The sequence below is a fragment of the Pseudorca crassidens genome, chromosome 5 (genome assembly GCF_039906515.1).
Source record: "Pseudorca crassidens isolate mPseCra1 chromosome 5, mPseCra1.hap1, whole genome shotgun sequence".
Lineage (NCBI taxonomy): Eukaryota > Metazoa > Chordata > Mammalia > Artiodactyla > Delphinidae > Pseudorca > Pseudorca crassidens.
Window position 1 is genome coordinate 7634127 of NC_090300.1, and position 23638 is coordinate 7657764.

General features: G+C 39.4%; 1 protein-coding gene across 6 annotated transcripts in view; it reads right to left on the bottom strand.

Moving 5' to 3' along the window:
- UBE2E2 (ubiquitin conjugating enzyme E2 E2) overlaps positions 1 to 23638 on the bottom strand; it is a 353955-nt gene that overhangs the window by 36480 nt on the left and 293837 nt on the right. For all 6 annotated transcript variants that reach the window (XR_010943414.1, XR_010943415.1, XM_067737365.1 and 3 more), the window contains one exon: positions 12786 to 12933. Coding sequence is in view for 4 of the 6 variants with exons in the window: in XM_067737365.1 (XP_067593466.1) it covers positions 12786 to 12933 (148 nt within the window). In the remaining 2 variants the exon portion in view is untranslated. The remainder of the gene's footprint in view (positions 1 to 12785; positions 12934 to 23638) is intronic.

The window sequence follows — 23638 nt, forward strand, 5'->3', positions numbered from 1 at the left end:
AACAGCGAATGCTGGGTCGTTCCCCTTGGAACCTACCAGAGCAGAACTTTAATCTCAATGTTCCCCGTGAACCTACCATAGCAGAACTTTAATCTCTTATATATACCTTACTCTGCCCAAACAGAGTCAAATGATTGGCAATAAAATATCAATACTTATGCTCAATGAAATGATCACAACAGAAACAGAGTAAGTCATAATAAAGAACATGGACAGAGGTACAGAAAAGCAGCACGTATAATTAGTACGCATATTCATTATACGGGTTAATGGAGTGATGTGACTAAGCATTAAATCAGTGCTGTGCTACCTCATGACCAAAGTAAAAAAAGACGGGAGTACAGAAGGAAAGGCGGCTCATTTTAAAGAGTGAGAAACTTATTACTGGTTCTAAACTGTAAAAAACAAAACAAAACAAAAACCCACTGGGAGAGGTTATCTAGGGGAATAGGAAAGACCTGTGACCTAAAATATACAAGTCTTGCATAATTCCTTCCCTATCATTTAAAACAAATCTTGCTTTACTCTAGATTCAGCAGAATTAATGAGCCCTTTTTCCACCACTGTAATCTTTATCTTTAAATGACCTTCATTTAAGAAATAAAGAAAAAGTTAATTAAGATCTAGCCTAAATGTCCTCGACTCTTCAGAGATTACTCAAGTAAAGGAAAGATAGTCTTTAAATCATTCTTTGGCTAAAGAGTTCTGAGTAAAAGACACATTTCCATGCGAGTAAAGATGGTGTTTATTTATACCGAGGGTCTGCTTCACTTTTCAATTTCTTATTTGTGTTTTCAGAGCCTTTCACTGACAAGGACAGAACAGATATTTCAACAGCTTTACCCAATTCCCAAAAGACCATCAGATGTTAAAGATTTGAAGACAATTTATGGGGAGGAAAACACCTCAAAAACAGACAATTTACTAAATTCTGACACTAAGAAATACATTCATTAATTGATTTTAGTGGAGGAAGACTTCAGTTTGGGGAGAGTGTAGAAATGGATAAGTACTGATTCAGACCACCCCATCATTTCCTCTGTGTTTCTCTAAAGAAAAAATAGATCACTGCTGATTTCTAACAAGGAAAACCCTCAAGTGACATTTTCTAAAAAGTAGATCGAAGAGAATTTCCATCACGAGTTAATATATACAGCAACTTTTTAATGAGATCAACTTCCAAAGCAATAAATTACAGGTTATTATTGCAGGGACAGCAAGAGATGACTTTATAACAAAATGTGTAGCAACAGCGAATCCATGTCTAGATTTATATTAATTAAGGGATAAGAAAATATGCACGGGGAATGCTAAGCAGAAGCGGGTCAAAGCCAGGGCTAAAAAGTTGAGGTCAGTGAGTCTAAACCTACACCATATTATAATGAGACAAATGTAACTGACAAATATACTTTGCTGAGTCCCACTGAATTGGAGTTTGCAGAGCAAAGAGCCTCCAAGGAAAATTAAATACTTACCTTTAAAGGACATTTAAGAAAAAACTAAGAAGCATGCATTATTTTTACAAGAAAATACACTAAAGATATTTCCACTTGAAAAAAGAAAAAGCCACTACAGATACATAATCAAGGAGTACATGCATCTATAACCCCCTTCTTTTTCACCTTAGATACCCTCTTCCACGATGAACACTATGAATATACCCATGGCTAGAAATGAGTTCCCCAAACGCAACTCTCGCATGCAAATCAAAGGCTTCTTTGCCTGGTTAGAATAACTGCAACTTTTAATCACTCTTCCAGAGAATTAAACAAACAAGCAAACAAAACCCTCCCACAAACAGTAATCTTTCACTTAAAAACTTTTACCGAACTAGACGCAGGCTATTTTGAGCTCAGATGTGATGAATCCCAACTCTAAGCTACCCACAGTATTTGTGTTGGTTTGTTTTTATTTTGTTTTTGGCCACGCCACGTGGCTTGAGGAATTTTAGTGCCCCAATCAGGGACTGACCCCGGGCCCCCTGCGGCGGAAGCTCGGCATCCTAACCGCAGACTGCCAGGGAATTCCTTCTCCACAGTATTTGGAATGTAACTCCATTGAAAGCATGCGTTCTCTGCAGGCTCAAAACTATTCCGGATAAGGCTGAAGTTACTATACACCAGCCCTGTGTGACCCTTGCCTAGATAAAAACCACACACATTCCTCAGGTAAATGCACCCTTCTACAGAGGACCAGGGTGGCTGGTACTCTTACGTGTCACTGCCCGAGTGAAACAGGGTTATTTATTCATGCACTGTAGCTGAGTGATCTTTTCTAGAGTTTTTCTTATAAAAACCTAACGCTGGCATCCAAAGCTCAATATACTGTAAAGACATGTCCTCTACGTCTCCATTCATCCTAATTTCCCTTATGTATTTGAATTAGACTGTGGATGAACACGTTTCCATCACAAGAGCCAGTCTGCACAAAAGAGTCAGTCGCCGGGGTAAGGTGTGGCCACGAAGCTCTTCACTGATGTGAAGTCCTCCCAAAAGGTCCTACCTACATGCTTGCCCACTGGGCACACGGCTGGCAGGCTTCTGTCAGCTGGCCTAGGCACCTGAATATCACAAACAATATGACTAATTTGGGGAAATGCCCTCAAAGGAAAGGCAGTGCTGAATTAGGGGGAAAAAACGCTTGCATTTTTAAGAAAAAACAAATGGGGGTGTTTATTACTCAAGTTTAAAAGTGCTTCATTTCGCTCCTCCATAGGCTACTCTGCAGCAGAAAGGTTCTTCAAATACACCAAAAATATTTTGATTTATAATTTTTTCCCAGGAACACACCTGTCGTGGAAAGACATATGCCTGTGGTTTAAAGGAAGTCCTGTACTGCTTAGTACAGGATTCTTCACCAACATGACACAACCAGAAATTCAACACGCATAATAAGCATGAGGCTCCAGGACCTCTTAAAGGACAAACAGAAAGAGAAGAAAAAGAGAAAGAAGTTATTGCTGTTGGGTAGGAATAATTAGTCTGACATTTTAGAAACATCTTCTTTTTAATATAAGAATTATTGCACATGCCGTTACTGACAGCCCCTTCCCAGGCCCAATTTTGAATGGAAGGCTGAGTTAGAAAATAAGGAAAAGTATAAAGATGACGGGTGATCCGTTAAGGGTGCCAGACACTGGTAGGGCTACATGAACTCTTCAAATTCCCATAATTATGATATTTCTCCCCAGACAATACGATCTCAAATATCCAAATTAAAAAGGCAAACTGTTAATCATCCAATGTTTTGTCCACACAAGTGCATTTCTGGACAATTAGAGGTGTTTTATTATGTTTCAGAATTCTAAAGTTTCCATATTAAAACACTACAGTGCATGGTAACGATGTCAAACGTGTGTTACTTAAATAGTTTATCGTCATTTCTCCTTAAAAAAACGACTTCACTCAGTGGCCTACTGTCCACAGCAACACACACTGCACCCTTCAGTAACGAATATTAATAACTGTGAGGCAACAACCCGTCCTGAAGTTGACTGTTTCATCCCTTTTAAAAAGGGTTGCCGTGAAAATGGATGGTGGAAAGCAATATTATCTGAGACTAGTTAGCCTGTCTAAAAGAGTACTTGCTAACCTGTAATAATACCTCAACCCTAAATAAAAGTAAGTTTTGAATCTGTATTAGGTGAGGGATATATTAGGGTTCATTATAACCATTTTCTGTATTTTTCTGAACGTGAAAAACCCACTTCCACCCCTTTCCTTGGTAAAGCAGAGTCTACAGGGCATCCAGTCTAAACATTTTACTAATGTTCCCTATATGTGCTTAAAAGTATTCGGTCTTCACTCATTTAAAATGTCCTACAATTCATTAAAAAATAACTAATCAGGCTGGCCTTTTCTTAATTATACTGAAATGGTGAGATTTTTACTGTACATGCTGTCGTGGGACACACCAATCAGAATCCTTACAAAGGATGAGTGGACAACTCCACAATGGTTAAAAAGAGAGCGGAATTGCAGTTGCGACCCTGGGATTCATCTTCCTGCTTTAGGAACGCCAGAGCACAGCTCTTCCCTGGTCACAGCTATTCCCTGGGTCAGAGGTAAGGAAATGGAAGCCAGAAAAAAAACAGGAAGATGATAAATCCCAGGCTGTATTTTCATATTCACCACTGGGAGCAATTTCCCCAATGGCCCTTTTCTTAAGTTAAGTTATGAAGGTGAAACTTTATGGGCACGTTTTAAGTGCATCTCATCCCATATATCAACAAATACGGTAAAGTCTAGTTTTTACCATCTTTAAAAGAACCAAACCTACGAAGGAGATATATTTAACTATGAAAGCAACAAAGCTTTTGGAGGTCAGCATTTCTGGACAATGATCTAGCAAAAGAATAATAAGCAGCTAATGTTCTTTTTAACCTAGACACATTGGCTGTTCAGGAAAGATAGCAAAGTGAAGGTTATGTCAGATAAAGACTTGCCTACTGCCTATACCTGTTAAAGAAATTGAACCAGTAATTAATGACCTTCCAAAACACAAAGCACCAGGCCCATATGGGTTTACTGATGAATTCTAACCAAATATTTAAGGAAGAAATTATAACGATTCTCTACAATCTCTTCCAGAAAATACAAGCAGAGGGAATACTTCCTAACTCATTCTGAGGCCAGCGTTACCCTAATACTAAAACCAGACAAGGACATTAAAAGAAAAGGAAACTACGGACCAATATCTCTCATAAACATTGATGCAAAAATCCTCAACAAAATATTAGCAACAATATCTAAGAAGAAGTATACATCACCACCAAGTGGGATTTATCCCAGGTATGTAAGACTGGTTCAATATTACAAAATGAATTAATGTAAAACCACCACATCAACAGGCTAACGAAGAAAAATCATGTGATTGTATCAATAGATGCAGAGAAAACATCTGACAATCCAACACCCATTCATGAAAAAAACCCTCAGCAAACTAGAAATAGAGGGAAACGTCCTCAACTTGATTTTAAGAATCTACAAAAAAACTACAGCAATCATCATACTTAATGGTGAGGAAGTTTTCATTTTCTCACCAAGGTCAGGAAAGAGGCAAAAATGTCCCCTCTCATTATTCCTTTTCAACATTACACTGGGAGTCCTAACTAAGAAGAAGGAAAGAAGAAAATGAAAAAAATAGTATGCGGATTAGGAAGGAAGAAATAAAACTGTATTTTTTCACAGATGACATGACTGTCTAGGTAGAAAATCTGAGAGACAAAAAAATTCTCCTAGAAATAATAAGTAATTATAACAATGCTACTGGACACAAAGTTGATGTACAAAAGTCAATTACTTTCCTATATTCCAGTAATGAACAAGTGCAATTTGTAATTAAAAACACCGTATCATTTACATTAGCACCCGATAAAAGGAAATACTTAGGTATGAATCTAACAAAATGTGTACAAGATCTATACGAGGAAAACTACAAAACTCTGATTAAAGATATCAAAAAGGAACTAAATAAATGGAGCTATTTGTGTTATGGATAGAAAGACTCAATGTGTCGAGATGCTAGTTCTTAACAACTTGACCTACAGATTCAACACAATCCCAACCAAAATCCCAGCAAGTTATCAATATTTTGTGGATATCGACAAACTGAATCTAAAGTATATGGAGAGTCAAAAGACCCAGAATAGCCAACACAATATTAAAGAAAAAGAGCAAAGTCACAGGACGGACACTTTCCAACTTCAAAATTTACTATAAAGCTACAGTAATCAAAACAGTGTGGCACTGTGAAAGAATAGATAAATAGATCCATGGAAAATAACAGAGAGCCCAGGTGTCCTTTAGTAGGTGAATGGATAAAGTGTGCTACAACCGCACAATGGAATATTTTTCAGAGCTAAAAAGAAATGCGCCATCAAGCCATGAGAAGACATGGAGCCACCTTAAATGCATATCACTAACTGAAAGAAGCCAATCTGAAAAGGTAAATACTGTATGATTCCAACATATGACCTTCTGGAAAAGGCAAAACTATGGACACAGGAAAAAGATCAGTGGTTGCTGGGGCTTAGGGATGAGAAAGGGATGACCAGGTGGCGCATGGAGGATTCTTAGGGCGGCGAAGCTATTCTATGTGGTGCTGTAACAGTACATATCATCATGCACTTGACATAACCTGTAGAGTGTACAACACCAGAAGTGAGCTCTAACGTAATCTACGCACACTGAGGGATAAGCCTATATGCAGGTCCATTGACTGTAACAAATGCACACTCTGGTGCAGGATGCTGACAGCGGAGGAGGCTGTGGGTGTGCGTATATGAAAACACTTTGTACTTGCTGCTCGATTTTGCGGTAAAACTAAAACTGCTCTAAAAATAAAGTTTATTTTATGTCTACGGGCAGAAAAAAAAAAAAAAAGACTTGCCTACATGAAGCATCAATAGAAACACCAAAGGCTGATTAGGACACTTGCACCTCTATCTCTCACCTACACGCTAAAGCCCCCAATCCTTACCTGGCAACTCTTTGTCTCAAAGAGGAATCCTTTTCCCTTGTTTCACTACATGGCAATCCAAAGTCTGAACCCATGATCAGGTAATTTTAAGTTTCCTTTATCATTCTATATTTCCGAGAAAATCATCCTTTGACAAAATGTTACAACTGGATCTTTCAGTTTCATTATTATACGCCAGTATACCTTGTAAGATAACTATAAAGGGTTTCTTTTTACAGAGTGACAAGGTAGGGAGACAATCCTTTTAATAGCATTCAAGAGTCACAATTATAAATATATAGGTCAAGGTGAATATCTCAGAATTTCTATTTTCTGGTTTTTTCTAACCTAATTTATGATGGTACAGAATAATTTCTGTGAAACATCTTTCATTCGCAAAACTGAAACGTCGTTTTCTTTAATGATGCACATTCCCTGGTTTTATTCATCCTTCTCAATGAAGCCTCAGTTCTTCTAGAACCTCCACACCCTAGACAGCATATTTCCAAATTGATCTGAGTAAGCTTATGGGCACCGATGGGGCAAGACGGGGCAGTGACCCCAGGAGTCTACAGCGAACTCTGAGCCAGAACCCAAAGCCCTTTATACATTTTTTTGGTCCCCATTTAACTCCTGGTATTTAAAATACCAGGTAGTTTAATTAACTACATATAACTACAGCTTTCTCTTTCTTGTATAAGGCATCAGGGAAGATAAATGACTACAAATTATAGTTTATTTACATCTATATTTGGAAGTACTGATTGGAATGGCTTTTGGAATTCAACATGTAATATTCTAGAAGAGAAGCCAATTCTTCACAAACAAGGAAAACAGTCTGAAGTTAGCTGTATGTGGTACCGTGTATTTCTACATTATAAGTTTCTCACTTTAAAAAAAGTCATAGGTATCAGAAGATATCTGATGTCTACGTAGCCATTTGTAATGTCTGTTCTAGAAAAATCAATTTTTTTTTGCATTCCCGTTAAGATAGCCTGCTTTGAAAACAGGTAGGCTTATCACTTTTACAGCTTTCCCTAAACTTAAGTTAAATAAACTGTTCTCTGCCAGTTCTCAAGTGTAGGAGTAGAATGGGGTATGCGGAAGCAAGGTTTGCGCTGCTGTTGTAAGCAACGGAATTCTCTTAAATTCCATTGTGTACCTTGCATCAGCCTAAGAGCTCACAAACTTAGTGTGAATAATCCACACAAATACATCTGTGTTGAAATAATTAATCCTATTTTATGGTCCCCACCCCTCAGCAGTCACTATCAAAAAGTTTAATATTTAATAGTAACACAATTTACTATGGAATCATAACCAGGGCAAAGACAAGCAATTGGTAACAATCAAAGTTAATGTATCTGAGACAATTGGTGGATAAGGATTGTATTAGTTGTTTAAAAACAGGCCATAAGAGATCTGGAGCTAAGGGCTGTGATGCTGGGGAGGGAGGAGGCCATTTGAACCCTATCAAAGGGTCCCGGGGAGCAGATTCCTCCCTCCGTTTGCTGCATCTGGGAAGAACGGAACTCTCGCCAGGGAAGCTGCAGCTGCGTGCACCCTTGGCTTAATCGCTGTGTAAGGCGGAGGGTTAATTAGCTGCCATTCTTAGCTCCACTTGTTGTTCTAATAAAGATCTGCATAAATCTGAGACTGGGAGCACCCGATCCTTGATTTCATTCGGCAGATGATGCGGGGGAGGGGAGGAGCGTGACGATTGTGGGTGTGCTCAGAGCGTCTTCAAGTGACCTAGCCTGGGGCGTTCTGCCTGCTTGGAAAGTGGTGGACGACGACCTCTCGGCTGTTTATGGACGCGGGACCCTGCTGGCCAGGCTCACCGCAGGCAGCCTGGAGTGTGAAGCAGATTATCAGGGAATGAAATACACAGAGTGTATTTGCAAAGTACTCAGTATGGATCTCTAAAAGGAGAGGACAGATAAAAAATTCAGCCTCACAATTCTGTTTTATTATGCCTAAAAATTTCTGGCAATCATTCCTCAATATCCAATACTTGGTTTTCCAATTTCCGATCATCTCCTAAGTGGTATATGTTTTTTGGGGGGGAATTTTTGCATGATACAGTGTCAGAATCACATTTAGAATCAAACCAGTTCACAAGAATCTCATGATGTCTCCTAAGGTAGGCACTATCATTATGCCTACATTATTATACAGACCAGAAGGCTGAGGCAGAGAGGAGTTAGTAGCCTGAGGGTCACAGTCAGAATGAAGGGGAAAGCTTAGCAGCTCAGTAGAGATTTGCAGCAAAAAAAAAAAAAAAAAAAAAAAAGGCCTGAATGGTTCTATTAAGAACACACCACAGAAACAGAGGCTTAGGTACAAATGAACTGAGAGTGTGGAACAAAAAAGTTTATAACTACCAAGTTGTCTTTTCAGAATTTCCCCATATTATGAAATGCCAACATCTTCCATTTCAGCACTTAGGGAACCACCACCACAACAAAAGAATCAAACAAGTTCATAACACTTTAGAAAGCAACAGTAGTAGAGCAGAAAGAACTGAGATTAATGATGCCAGATGTTACGCAGATTTATGAAAAAAAATTACTAATATTTCTGGACATTACTCTGTGAATAAAGCATTTGGGACAGGAAAACTGTTGACCTTATTTTATCTCATAACTGTCAGTGTTCCCAGTATAGTTCATTTTGTATGAGGGAAAATACCCATTATTAATAGGCCTGAAGACGGTTATATAGGCAGATTTTAAATAATAAATCAACAGATTTCATATAAAGGATATGCTAAAACAGCTAAGAGTTTGAAAAGGCAACCACGAAACAGCAAAAACCAACTTTGAAAGAGGACATTAAATAGAACAGAGCTTAAGTTTTATACACGCTTGAGAAGAGAGTGTTTACAAACAGGGGCTCTGCCATGAAAGATGGAAACGTGTTTCCTACTGTAAACTTCAGCAATTCATGGATTACATCATGTTCACCAGGCAGGACCACAGGCAGAGGAGCCGGGAGGCTGGTGCTGACCTTCTGAGCCCATCAACCTCCTCTCCTCTGGCTGTCCCTTTGCCCCCAGCAGTGTGTCACAGCCATACTCTGGCAGCCAGCTATGCCTGACTAGGCAGAGTGTCACGGCAGGCCCAATAAACACCCCTGTGAAGTGTGAACAGGGAGACCTGCCTAGAACAGACCTGCTGGGAACAGAACAGTTACCCCTGGTGCACCCGTCCACTGGCTGGTAACGGTTGGACATCTGCCACCTGACAGATAATCCTTCCCAAGAGATAATATAGTCTCGGCACTACTAATTCAGGACTAGGCTTTTTTTTCAGATTAAAAAATCCAAGAGGGTCCATGCTGAGGAGGTGGTGCTTGTTAGAGATTATTTAATACTATCTTCTCTCAGTTAAATGCAGCTGAGTGGGTACTTATCACATCAAATGGATGCCCATTTGGAGTCCTAAATATTCTGAGAGATAACATCAAGAACAATCCATTATGCTGACAGAGGGCTTTCACATACGCCATCTCATTTTAAACTCACAGGAATCCTGTGATTTAGGTGCAGCTGAGGATAACGTCCGTTTGATATAATGAACGGAGGGTGAGCAAAGTTAAATGGCTGGTACCAGGTCACACAGGTAATGAACAGTGGAGCTGGTTTTTAAATCTATATCTGCTGACTATCAATACCATGCAAGAAAGGGTGTGCAGCCCCACACGGAAACACAAAACATCTGCTCTGAATGGACCGAAGATTCTTGAAAGAGACAAATGTAAATTATGAGAAAAATATGAAAAAAGATGAAAAAAACCCCCCAGTTCATGCAGGAACAAGAGTGGGAGCCCTTATAAAGCTGGTTAAATCTGTGTCTTCATGCAAAGCCTGCTTCTGAGCTGACAGCACTTCTGGTGTTAAAATAGGTCTGCAGATTCAGTGTAAGAAAATCTTTATTCATAGTCTATCAAACTTACATTTGTGACTGTTTGAAAATAGGTTAGATTGAAGTTTAACATAAATCTAGGGAGAAAAATCAACAGAGACTAGAAGGAAGTGTACCAGAAAACAGTGTGAAATAAATCCACTGAACAAAACAATGGGCTTTTTTGACTTGTTTTTGATAACTTTGTTTAAAACCCCAGAAGTGTGAACGTACCTGTAAATGATGTGCCGATTAGAAACCTTTTTTATGTGTGTTAAAGTATGAACACTTAGTTTGTTACCATGTATTTTACAGAGAGTATTCTATTCTTATACCAGATAGGCTATCTCTAGTTGGTGACACTTAAGGAACATTACTAGCTTTAGGTTTTTTCTTACTATTCATAGCATAATTTTCAAAATCTATTTATCCTATTTATGTGATTTTGCTTTAGCCAGGGGTGATTTTTTAATTTTTTTTGCAGAATGTGTCTCTAATTTTCTGAGACACAGAAAAAACTCTAACTTACGGAACAGAAACCTTTCTTGACTGCTGAGAGAAGGCTCTGGGGGAGCGTCACCTCCATAGAGAAGAGAATGAGGTGATGGGTCCATTTCAGCTCACGTGGTTCCCTCTGGGGTAAGGACTGCCTCTCAGCACCAAGTTTTCTCTAAGTGTGAAGTGACACCTTATTCCATGTATAAGAAGTGAAGACTTCTTATTCACCTTGTGTGAGGCTCAGAAGTGCCTCATAAATAGTAGAGTCTCAGAAGTCTTTTTTTGCTTTCTTTCTTTTTTCCCCAGTTTTATGGAGCTATAACCGACATATAACACTGTGAGTTTAAGGTGTAGGGCATGATAACGTGACACCAAAAGTTTCCTGAATAAGTGACTTACCTCTCAAAATAAATTTTTTCTCTAAAAAACAGAAAAACCCCTCGTCTCCAAATTTCAGCAAACCCCAGAAGAAGTATTTTCTGGAGAGTGGGGAGGCAGATGTAGCCCCACGTTGCAACATTTCCGAAAGGAAATAGCACACACACAAAAAGCCTTTTTAAGACAAGACCTCCAAATGAGGTTATACAGTCACAGAGATAAACAGGATTGAAATGGGAATAGTGAGACTGAAAAAACAAAGTATTTGTCGTTTAGTTTTAAATTAGTACATCATAATTGAACTTCACTATCTGGCATGAAGTACGAATTAATTTAAAAAATATTTTATAATGATCTTGCACAACTATATTTTCTTTTTGGTGTTAAAACCATTAATTTGTTATATATAGTCTACATATATCACAATTTAATTAGATTGCTTTTAAATGCCTTCACTAAAAAAATTTTTATTATTGAAAAACAACAAACATACAAAAATGGAAAAGATGATAATTTCTTCACGTTTTATTAACCAGCCAGGGACCTAAGAGAGACCTCGATTCCCATTTGCCATTTCTCTCGTCTAAAACTTCACTTATCTAGTGAGTTCATTCCTGAACATGGTAGATGGAATCTCAAAAAACATTAAGACTATTAATTAACTACTCAATGAAGAATTTCTCATTGAGAACATCAATGAAAATCCCAATGAAAAACCTTTGGATTTTTGTATTTTCCAAAATACACCCAAATATGTAAAAAAATTGGCAGTTGGTTAGTCTTTTAGTTAAAAGAAGCTGGTCAAAGATGTAATCGTGCATCTAGGAAGACAGGAAGTAAGAATTTTCAGTATTAAGCACACCAGCAAGCCTCAGGGCTTGGCCATAGGCTCTTTTCAGGTTTCCTGGGAAGCTGTATTTCCTCGTTGACTTTTTGGGTATTTCCTAGTTCAGGAGTTTTTTGGCCCTAATAGCTTGTAAGGATGCACGATTATTGAGATGCGAAAATGGTGACGTCTGTGTGGTGCTGCCTGGTGGCTGTCAGATTTTAATAGCCCACGTTTCCCAAGTGAACATCTTCTGGTAGGCACCTAATTAAACATCTAGCTATTCAATTTGAATTTTTATTATTAGCTCAGGCCCAGCGGCCATGGCTCACGGGCGCAGCCGCTCCGCGGCATGTGGGATCTTCCCAGACCGGGGCACGAACCTGTGTCCCCTGCATCGGCAGGCGGACTCTCAACCACTGTGCCACCAGGGAAGCCCCTGTAACGCATTCTTTAAATGCACTTCCCCATCTAAAATGATTTTTCATTCATGCTTATCACACTATGCTTTTTCCTTCTTGGCAAATAATAAGTTTTTGAAAGACCAATGACCAGACTGAATTGAAAAAGAAAGCAGTTACAAACTATGAAAATTTAAGATCAATAAGAATAAAAATAATAGTGCTAGTGGTAGTATTGGCGGTGGTAAACAAATTACTAAGGTCTGACATTCAAGCCTTGAGTAGCTCCAATTCTACACTGGATTACAAGTCTCTTACCGGGATTGCAGTCTGTAAGAAGAGAGCAGATGGACAGGAGAACTTTAGAAATGGTGAGGGCCGGACTCCAGTTGTCTTTCAGGATGTCCAGACAGATCACGCCTTGGCTGTTAATATTACAGTGATAAATTCTGGTTCGGAAGGTAACCTAGAAGAAAATGTAAAGTTGATATAAATAGACACATTATTTATTTATTCATAAAATTTTATTATAGTTGATTTACAGTGTTGTGTTAGTTTCAGGTGTACAGCTAAGTGAGTCAGTTATACATAAACATATATTCACTCTTTTTCAGAGTCTTTACCCATATAGGTTATCACAGAATATTGAGTAGAGTTCCCTGTGCTATACAGTAGAGGTCCTTGTTGGTTATCTATTTTAAATATAGTAGTGTGTGTATGTTAATCCCAAGCTTCTGATTTATCCCTCCCAGCCCACATTTCCCCTTTGGTAACCATAGGTTTGTTTTTGAAATCTGTGAGTCTGTTTCTGTTTTGTAAATAAGTTCATCTGTATCAATTTTAAAAATCAGATTCCACATATGAGTGATATCACATGATACTTGTCTTTCTCTGTCTGACTTACTTCACTTAGTATGTTAATCTCTAGGTCCATCCATGTGCCTGCAAATGGCATTATTTCATTCTTTTTTTGTGGCTGAGTAATATTCCATTGTATATGTGTGTGTGTGTGTGTGTGTATACACACACACACACACACACACACACATATATATATATGTACCACATCTTCTTTATCCATTCCTCTGTCGATGGACGTTTAGATTGCTCCCATGTTTTGGCTATTGCAAACAGTGCTGCCATGAACATTGGGGTGCATGTATCCTTTCAAATTATGGTTTTCTCCAGATATATGCCCAGGAATGGGATACTGAAAATATGAAAAGCCAAATTAACAAAATTAAGGTACTGAATGAAGATGAAATTCCATGCTCAACAACTAAAGGATACTTATTCTTTTCCAAGCACGTAAGAAACATTTATAAAAACTGATCACATGCTAAGCCACAAAGAAAGCTTAACGTATTTCCAAAAATTATTAAGACCATTAAGGTTCCCCTTCATACATTTGCAAACTGAAAAATACATTTTCAAATAATTCTTGGATCAAAGAAAAAAAATCAGCTATGTTTATAACTGAGTGACAGCGAAAATGTTGGGTTGCCAATACCAAAATCTGTGATTTGCCTAAAACAGTTAATGAAAGAGAAATCTACAGTTTCAAATGCATATATTAAAAAGGAAGAAGTTTCCTGAGTTGTGCCCAAAGGAAGAAAAAAGAAGAGAGTATATCCCATGAAAGTAGAGAGGAATGGGCAGAAGTTAATAAAATAGAGAATACCTGTGATATTAAAATTCTGCAGAGAAGTGAGAGTACCTAGCTATTTAAGTGCTAGATGAAAAGACAAAATACTTTTATGATCCAGTGTACGTGATGAGTGGCTTTTGTCTATAATACCATATTTTTAAAACCTATCTGAGTAGAGTTTCCTGTGCTATACAGTAGATCCTTGTTGGTTACCTATTTTACATAGTAATGTGTGTATGTTAATCTCAAACTCCTACTGTATAGCACAGGGAACTCTACTCAATACTCTGTAATAACCTATATGGGAAAAGAATGGATATATGTATATATATGTATAACTGAATCACTTTGCTGTACACCTGAAACTAACACAACTACTGTAAATCAACTATACTCCAATAAAATGTAAAAAAAGAGAAAAACCTAGCTCAGACTACTCTGAGCCAGTTAATCATCAAAATGAGTAAAGGAGGGAAGCATTATTATCGTACTCACTTTAAAAAGAAGCTGTAAGTATGTGAGGCTGGTAGATGCTAACTAAACTTACTGTGGTACTTATTTCAAAATATATACCTATATCAAATGAGTGTGTTGTACACCTAAAATTAATACAATGTTATATGTCAATTATATCTCAATAAAACAAAAAAATTTTATTAAATAAAGAAACTGAGGAATCTCCATGCTGTTTTCCATTGTTGCTGCACCAATTTATATTCCTATGATATGATCCAGCAATTCCACTCCTGGGCATTTATCTGAAGAAGAGGAAAACACTAATTTGAAAAGATATATGCACTCCTATGCTCATGGCAGTATTATTTACAATAGAAGATATGGAAGCAACGTAAGTGTTCGTCGATAAATGAATGAATAAAGATGTAGTGTACACACACACACACTGGAATATTACTCAGCCATAAAAACGAATGAAATCTTGCCATTTGCAACAATATGGATGGACCTAGAGGGTATAATGCTAAGTGAAATCAATCAGACAGAGAAAGATAAATACTGTATGATTTCACTTACATGTGGAATCTAAAAAACAAAACAAATGAACAAACTTAGCAGAAGCAGTCACAGATACAGAGAACAAACAGGTGGTTGCCAGAAGGGAGGTTGGTGGGGAGAGGAGAGAAATTGGTGAAGGAGATTAAAGGTACGTGATAAACTTGCAATTACAAGATAAATGAGTCACAGGTATGAAATGTAGAGTGTGGGGAATATAGTCAATCATAATGTAATATCCTTTGTATGGTGACATATTGTAACTACACTGATTGTGGGGATCATTTTGAAATGTACAGAAATACTGAATCACTATATTGTGTATTAGGAACTAAGACAGTGTTGTAGGTCAACTATACTTCAAAAACAAACTCACAGAAAAAGGATCAGATTTGTGGGCAGAGGGGGAACTGGGTGAAGGCAGTCAAAAGATACACACTTCCAGGGACTTCCCTGGTTGCACAGTGGTTAAGAATCCGCCTGCCAATGCAGGGGACACGGGTTCGAGCCCTGGTGCGGGAAGATCCCACATTGCCGCGGAGCAACTAAGCCCGTGCGCCACAACTACTGAGCCTGTGCTCTAGAGCCCGCAAGCCACAACTACTGAGCCCACGTGCCACAACTACTGAGCCCGCGTGCCACAACTACTGAAGCCCATGTGCCTAGAGCCCATGCTCCGCAACAAGAGAAGCCACCGCAATGAGAAGCCCGCGCACCGCAATGAAGAGTAGCCCCCACTCGCCACAACTAGAGAAAGCCAGCACGCAGCAACGAAGACCCAAGGCAGCCAAAAAAAAAAAAAAAAAAAAAAGACACACACTCCCAGTAAGATACATAAGCACTAGGGACATAATGTACAACATGGTAAACACTGCTGTTCGTTATGTATGCAAGTGGTTCAGAGAGCAAATCCTAAGGGTTTAAGAAAATAAAAATACATTTTTTAAATAAAATTATTTTCCCCTATTTCTTTAACTTTGGATCTATATGAGATAATGAATGTTCACTAAATTTATTGTGGTAAAAAAAAAAATGAAGAAACTGAGGCACAGAGAGGTTAAGAACTGGCTCATGGTCCCACAGCTTGTAAGTGGTGGAGCCGGAATCTGAACACAACCTTGTTGATCCAAAAGTCCATGCTCTCCCGTTCAGCCTCAATGCCTGTTCTTTTATTTTTTTAAAAAACTTTTAATTCTGAGCTAAGTACAGATTCACATGCGGTTGTAGGAAAGAATACAGACAGATCACCTACATCCTTCCCCCACTTTCCCCCAATATCACAGGAGAGTGATACCAACACAGAGGATGGATCCATGTACTGATGGATATACGTGTTCCTATGCAATTGTATCACGGGTAGATTTGTGTGCGCATCGCCGCTGTCGAGACACAGAACAGTCCATCACAAACATCCTTTGTGAGACCCTTCACTAGCCACAGTCCTCCCCCGACTTCTGAATTCCCAACAAACACAACTCTATTCCTCTCTCTATAATTCTGTCATTTCAAGAAGGCTATATAATTGAAATCATACAGGATGTAACTTTTTGAAACTGGATGCTTTTCACTCTGCACAATACTCTTGTGATCCGTCTAAGTCGTTGCATGTATCAAGACTTCGCTGCTTTACTGCTGAGTAGTAATCCACGATATGGATGCACCAGTTTGTTTAACCATTTACCCACTGAAGGACAATGGATTGCTTCCCGTTTTTAGTTATGACAAATCAAGCTGGTATGGACGTTTCTCTGTGTTTGTGTGAACGTAAGTTTTTATTTCTCTGGGGCAAATGTCCAAGAGTGCAATTGTTGGGATGTACGGTGAGCTCATATGTAGCGTTATAAGAAGCTGCCAGACTTCTTTCCGGAGCAGATGTACCATTTTACATGCTCGCCAGCGGAGTGATCCAGTCTCTCTGCGTCCTCACCGGCATTTAGTGCTATCAACGTGCTTTATTTTAGCCATTCCGCTAGGGTTCAGTGATACCTCATTGAGGCTTTAATTTGCATTTCCTTAGCTGCTAATGATGTTGAACACGTTTTCATGTGATTAATTGTTATCTGGATACTCTCTTCCATGAGAGAGGATGTGTATGTTTTCTGCCAATTTCTAATTACAGTAAGTCCCTTACATACAAACGGAATGTGTTGGGAGATCCAATAAAGTTAGCTTAGGTACCCCACTAACACAATTGGCTACATAATACTGTACTGTAATAGGCTGTAATACTTTTCAAACAAATAATACATAAAACACAAACACAAAAAATAAAGAAAACATTTTAAATCTTACAGTGCAGTACCTTGAAAAGTACAGTAGTGCAGTACAGCAGCTGGCACACAGGGGCTGGCATCGAGGGAACAGGCAAGAAGAGTTACTGACTGGAGGAGGGAGGGGAGGTGGGAGATGGCAGAGCTGAAGGATCTTCAGCAATAGGGGACGGAGGGCCAGCTGCAGTGTCACTCACGCCTGACGCTGATGGCGCAGGATCTGGTTCCTTGCTGGATTCAATTCTATCCATCCTCTTGAAAAATCGATCCAGCGATGCCTGGGTAGTAGCTCTTTTTTTCTCGTCATAGATGACACGGTAGCACTGGGTTGCATTCTGAGCGGCTGCTGCAACCTCCGTGTACCGTTCTACCTTCTGATCCTGTACCTCAAAAACTAACAGCGCCTCCTCAAATAAAGAAAATCCCCTGCCATTTCCTGCATCGTGAATCCCTTCGGTTCTTCAGTTACTTCTTCTTCCTCTTGTCTCTCTTCATCCTTTCGCTGGATGAAGATCCAATTCCATCAGGTCTGCATTAGTAAGCCCCTCGTGTTGCACGACAAGGAGTTCCATGAAGTCGTCCCCTTGCAGATCTGGCTCCGGCTTCTCGCTGAGGGTCACTACGCTGCTGACGACCTCTTTGGACTCCTCATTCACCTTCTCAAATCCACGAAAAGCGTGAACAAACTGCGGGCAAAGGTTCTTCCAAACCCCATTCACGGTGACAGCCGTAACCTCACGCCAAGCCACGTCAGTGTTTTTTATGGCCTTGCGGATCTTCTAGTCCTCCCAAAATTATCACAGGGTTGTTCCTGCCCTTGCATTTACCGCTGTATTTGAAGCTCAGCTCAATATTGATGTTTTACAACGGTAGCCCTCAATTCCTCAAGGAGAGGGAGAATTACAGAGGATCCCATTTTCAAAGTCAGGAAGACAGCACATTTCAGACATTTTCCATATACTAAGAAAGTTTTAAAACACGATTTGCATATAGTGATACAGAAAACTAATTTATCCAGAACGGCTAATTCCCAGATAATTCTGGATGAGAGGGGTCTTAATTTATGTGTGATACATAAATACCCACACAGGCATATGTGTGTGTGTGCATGCGTGTATGTGTGTGTGTGAGTGTGTGTGTGCTGGACAGAATAAAGCCCTATCCCCCCGAAGATGTCCCTGTACTAACCCCTGGAACCTGGGAATACGCTACTTTACAAGGGACTTTGCAGGTGTGATTAAGTTACCTTGAGAAGGGGGGATTGCCCTGGATTGTCTGGTGGGCTTGATATCATCAAAACAGCTTTATAAGAGGGAGGCAGGAAGATCAGTAGGGGATGTGATGACAGAAGGAAGGCGTCGGAGTGATGTGAGGGAAGAGGCCTAAGGGATGAGCTAAGGGATGCCGCTGGTCTCTAGAAGCTGGAAAATGCAAGGAAACAGATTCCCCCTGAAACCTCCAGAGCGAATGCAGCCCTGCTGACACCCTAATTTTAGTTTTCTGACTTCCAGAACTGTAAGAAAGAAACTGCAGTTGTTTTAAGCCACAAAGTTTGAGTTAATTTGGTACAGCAGCTACAGGAAAAAAACACACGTTTGTATATATAGTTTCCAGTTGCCTCCTTCCTTTACCTAAAAAAGGTACCTTAAAAGCTCTGTTACTTCCATCCTTCACAGAATCACCTCTATAGAGAACAGACTAGTGGTTACCAGTGGGGAGAGGCAACTTGGGGCAGGGGAGGGGGAGGTACAAACTATTTTGGGTGTAAGACAGGCTACAAGGATGTACTGTACAACACGGGGAACACAGCCAACATATGTAATAACTGTAAATGGAGTGGAACCTTTAAAAACTGTATATTAAAAAAATAGGATCTGAAGTCAGACAAAAAAATAAAAGATGAGGAGACTGGGGTTTATTACAAAAATAATTTTAGAAACAGGTAATAAGATTCTTTGTGTTGACTACAGCACAGAAGAATGCTACTAGGCAGCGAATGATCTCGCGTAAGTTGCTTGCTACTCTGAGCCTCTATTTCCTGACAAAGTGAGAGACTTAAACTAGCTGATTTCTAAGGCCCATTCTAGTACCAAGATCCAGGAGCTGTACTGTAAAAAGAATATGTGGTTTTGGGAGTAGCTGGACTTGGGCTGGAATCCTGACTTTGGACAGATCAACGTAGCATCTCTGGGATTCAGGTTCCTCATGTGCAAAAATGGGGAAACAACAGCTATCCCCATAGGGGCTGTGATGACTGTACTACAAGGTAACCCTCAACACCAGGCCTGGCCCCCAGCAGGAGCTGGAGCAGTGTGAATCCTCTCTCCCTCCTTCACCTCTCCTAGTTCTACAAGATCATTGCAGGATGCACGTGTTCATGCAATAACTCCCCGTCACCTGAACTTTAAACATGCTTTCTTTCTCCCATGCCCCTGCTCTAGAGCAGAGATAACATGCCATCCACAGACAGAAAGCTGCTCTGAACGGGGAGAGGGGTCATGTAGGGTACGAATAGAGATAGAGAAGAAAATATTTTAAGAAAGTATTTCTGTCCGACGGAGTCTACACATAATTTAGAAAAATGTCGTAAAGCAAATAAACACCTCAAAGCCGGAAAGCTGATAAGGACAGTAAAAATAATCAATTCAAATAAGATTTCAGTAATAACCTCTATTTTTAACATAGCTTCCAGTTTTCAAAAAAATGTTTTGATCAGGAGATAAATGGCACTGCGATTTTACTGAGGAAGTATGAGATCAGTGAGAAATACGTTCCTCTTAAAAAGACTTTCCACGGAGACCCAGAGAGGAAATATTTGGAGCCCCTGTGCCATAAATCAGTGAATCATGTAACAAAGGCCCCAAAATAGCAGGGTTACCATCATTCAAGTGGATCTTGGCCACAGACTCACTATGAAACTCTTTATCTGAACGGTTTTTAGTGCACATTTAAAAATGTTAGTCCTACCACCCTCCTAGAGATCTCAAGTGCTCTTTTCTTAAAACCGACTTAAGAGCACTGTCCCAACAATGAATACATCCTAAGATTATTTTAAAGTATTAGCGGCAAAATAAAAATTGGAAAAATCCATTCTAAGGGAGGGGAATCACAAATCGTAAAGACACACTAAGAAATACACATCAGCAAAACAAAACAAAAACCCTCCCTGAACTGAAACAAAAAACAAAACACTGGAAGTAGATTTCACCTTGAATAACTGGCAGTAAGGGAATGAAAATGAAACATCACCTAGAAACCACGATGTGTGAACATGATCCCCGCCCTGCTGTGACTGAGACCACAGAGCACGCTCCATCTGGCTGTGGGCCAGAGCTACGCTGGAAAAGCTTCAAGCACAATTTAAATGATTAAAAATAAAAACACTTTATACCATAGACACTGAAGTTTAAAAAGGTCTTTCTCAGTTCCTTGGAAGTACAGATGTAGAAAAAGATGCAACTAGAAACTTTCCCCCATCCTGAGCAGCAAATCTATTGGGAGTTGGGACACCGTATTCAATTCCCAATTTCTAACCACACAGCAATGGCTGACTCCTACCTCCTGCAAGGCACGATGCTTGCAATGACTTAAGGACCAATCATTAGACTCCTTCTTATAAAAATTCAATTTGTGTAGAATGCTTCAGGAACATACCTATAGTGAATGAGGCGCAATTTGGTTTTCCACATTTGTGTGTTCTTTTTTATCAGTGACTTGTTCTTTCACTGTGCTTTCTTTTCCGTCTTGTACTCCTTAAACAATTATCTTGTCTCTTTTGACTCGTTCCACTGTCTCAGGTTTCAGTAATGGTCTCCAGCAGATTCTCCTTTATGGCAGGATTGTATCAGAGTGTGGATTGTAACTGTTGAGTGTGAGTTCATCCTCCGTGTACATTATTTATTTTTCTGTAGAAATCCCATGCGCCTTGGTTGGTGGAGTGTTTTGCATTTGCTTCTTCATGGGTTTCAAGAACAACACTAGTGTGAGCGCAGATTGTATTATACGTGCCAAAACGTAAAGCAATAAAGTCACCGCTCAGGAAGAGTTGACTTACAGTCAAACCTTTATTAAATGGCGATGGAGTTTCAGTTTAGGAGGGTGAAAAATTCAGGAGACGGATGATGCTGAGAGTTGTGAATGTACAATGTGGATGTACTTAGTGCCACTGAACTGTACAGTTAAATATGGTTAAAACAGTATGTTTTATATTATGTGACTTTTACTACTGTAAAAAAATTTTTTTTAAAGTCTAAAGGAAAAATCTGTTATATTTAGTGTCTCAATTATTTTATTTTGAACAGGATACTATCTGCTAAAGACACAGTAGCCTGAGATCAGCTCAGTCAATTCTTGTTTGGCATGCATATAGAAGTCTCCTCCCTCAAATCAGTTTAAAAAAAAAGGAAAATACAGAAATTTAACAATGCTCTAGGAGTAGGACATTCCTAGGAGTACGTACAACTTTACCATTTGAAGACTCGGATTTTAACAGCCTTTTAAAGTTCACTGAAAAGAGAAATACAGTACTTTCAAACAATTAAGAAATTTCTTAAAAATCTGACTGTTTGAGTTTTCTACAAATGGGTTTTCATGGCTTGGACAAATTTTCCAGTCATATAGTCATATATGGATTCCAAAACTGCTGAATCCCAAACAGTTGAGGGGGAAATGAAGATGATCTGGTGTCTAAACAGAAACGTCTGCCCAAAGTATCACTTAAACGTTCCCACTGTTTCCATTCACTGAGCACACAGACACAGTAGATACTCAACCAATGCCTGAGGGTCCATCAAAAGCAGACCCCAAAGCTCTCTGAGTTGAATACTCCCTTAAGAGGCATCACCTCCCACCTCTTTTTTTTCTTGATGTGCTACCGTATGCTTTTTAATGTCAATTAAAGCATGTGTTGCTGTCCACTGGTAGTCCCCAACTCTTTGATGGGGAGAACGTGGCCAAGCCTAAGGAGGTCTTCTTCGGGGAAAAGCTGTGTCCCGTCGGGGCGCTGAGTGTGCCAGGCACCACGCTGAGGGCTGTGCCGGTGTCTTCTCAGTCCCCGCGGGCTTTCCAGCAGCCTGCTGGTGGGAAGTCCTCCTGCTGTCCAGCCTAAATCCCACAGGCTGCTATTCCTGCGGACACTGAACCTCAAACCGTCGTGTGGGGGCGACGGTGACCCGAACCTACACTTGGAAGACAACATGATTCATTTCTGCTTTAAAACTGCAAAAGTGTCTCTACATAACGACAATTCATTACGAAGCATTAACAGCTGAGATACTTAACGGGGTCCGTGTAAAGTGCGTAACAGATGACCAACCGTATGACAGCTGCTGTTCAATTAAAGACAGTGACACGAACGTAAACATGAGGAGAATGCCCTCTTTTGTATTTTGTTTACATTTTTACAGGACTCACATTACCTGAGGCAATTCTATGAGATGCAGCCTATTTACAGATTTGCTAAGGGTAAAACTGGAAGTAATATACAGACCTCCTTTATCCCCTGGAAAAGAAGTAATCAATTTCATGTTTGTAGACATACGAAGCGGCAGTTATTCATTTTAAGAGATTAATAATTCAGCATCCATACAACACAATACAAAGTATTCATCATCGCTAGCTGGAAGGGGCAATTTGGTTTTTCATATAGCCCACAACAGTCTAGAAGTAAACTATATTTTAACAGTCTAAAATGAAACAATGACTAATTCTGTTAATGATACAGTAAATTAACAGCAATTATAGAGCTGGCTGAATGCCCACAATCTCAGTGAGTGCTACATGACACACACGAGACATCCTTTGAAAGTGCCAGAGCGTTCATAAATACCACAGAAGTTCCTGAACTTTGCGTGTGTACTGGGGGGGGTGGTGGTGGTGGTAACTGGTTCCCTATGTTTGTACCATGAAATTAAAAAGTATGTCACGTATATCACAGAAAATGATAACTACAACTACTAAGAATAATGAATTAGAAACAGCTAACAATGTGCCATGGTACCGTTCTAACGGATGTGTGTTGATTACATAATCAACCTGTGAGGCAGGTATTAGTATTAGTCTCATTTTACAGATAAAGAAACTGAGACACAGCTTCGGAGGAATTCAAATGCTCGTTGCTGAGGCAATTCCAAGAGAAAGTAAAGAAGTTACAAGGAGGAAGGAAATAGGAAACAGATGAAAACAAACCAAAACAACCACACACAAGAAAACAACCCACACCCCTAAGAGTTTTTTGAAAATAA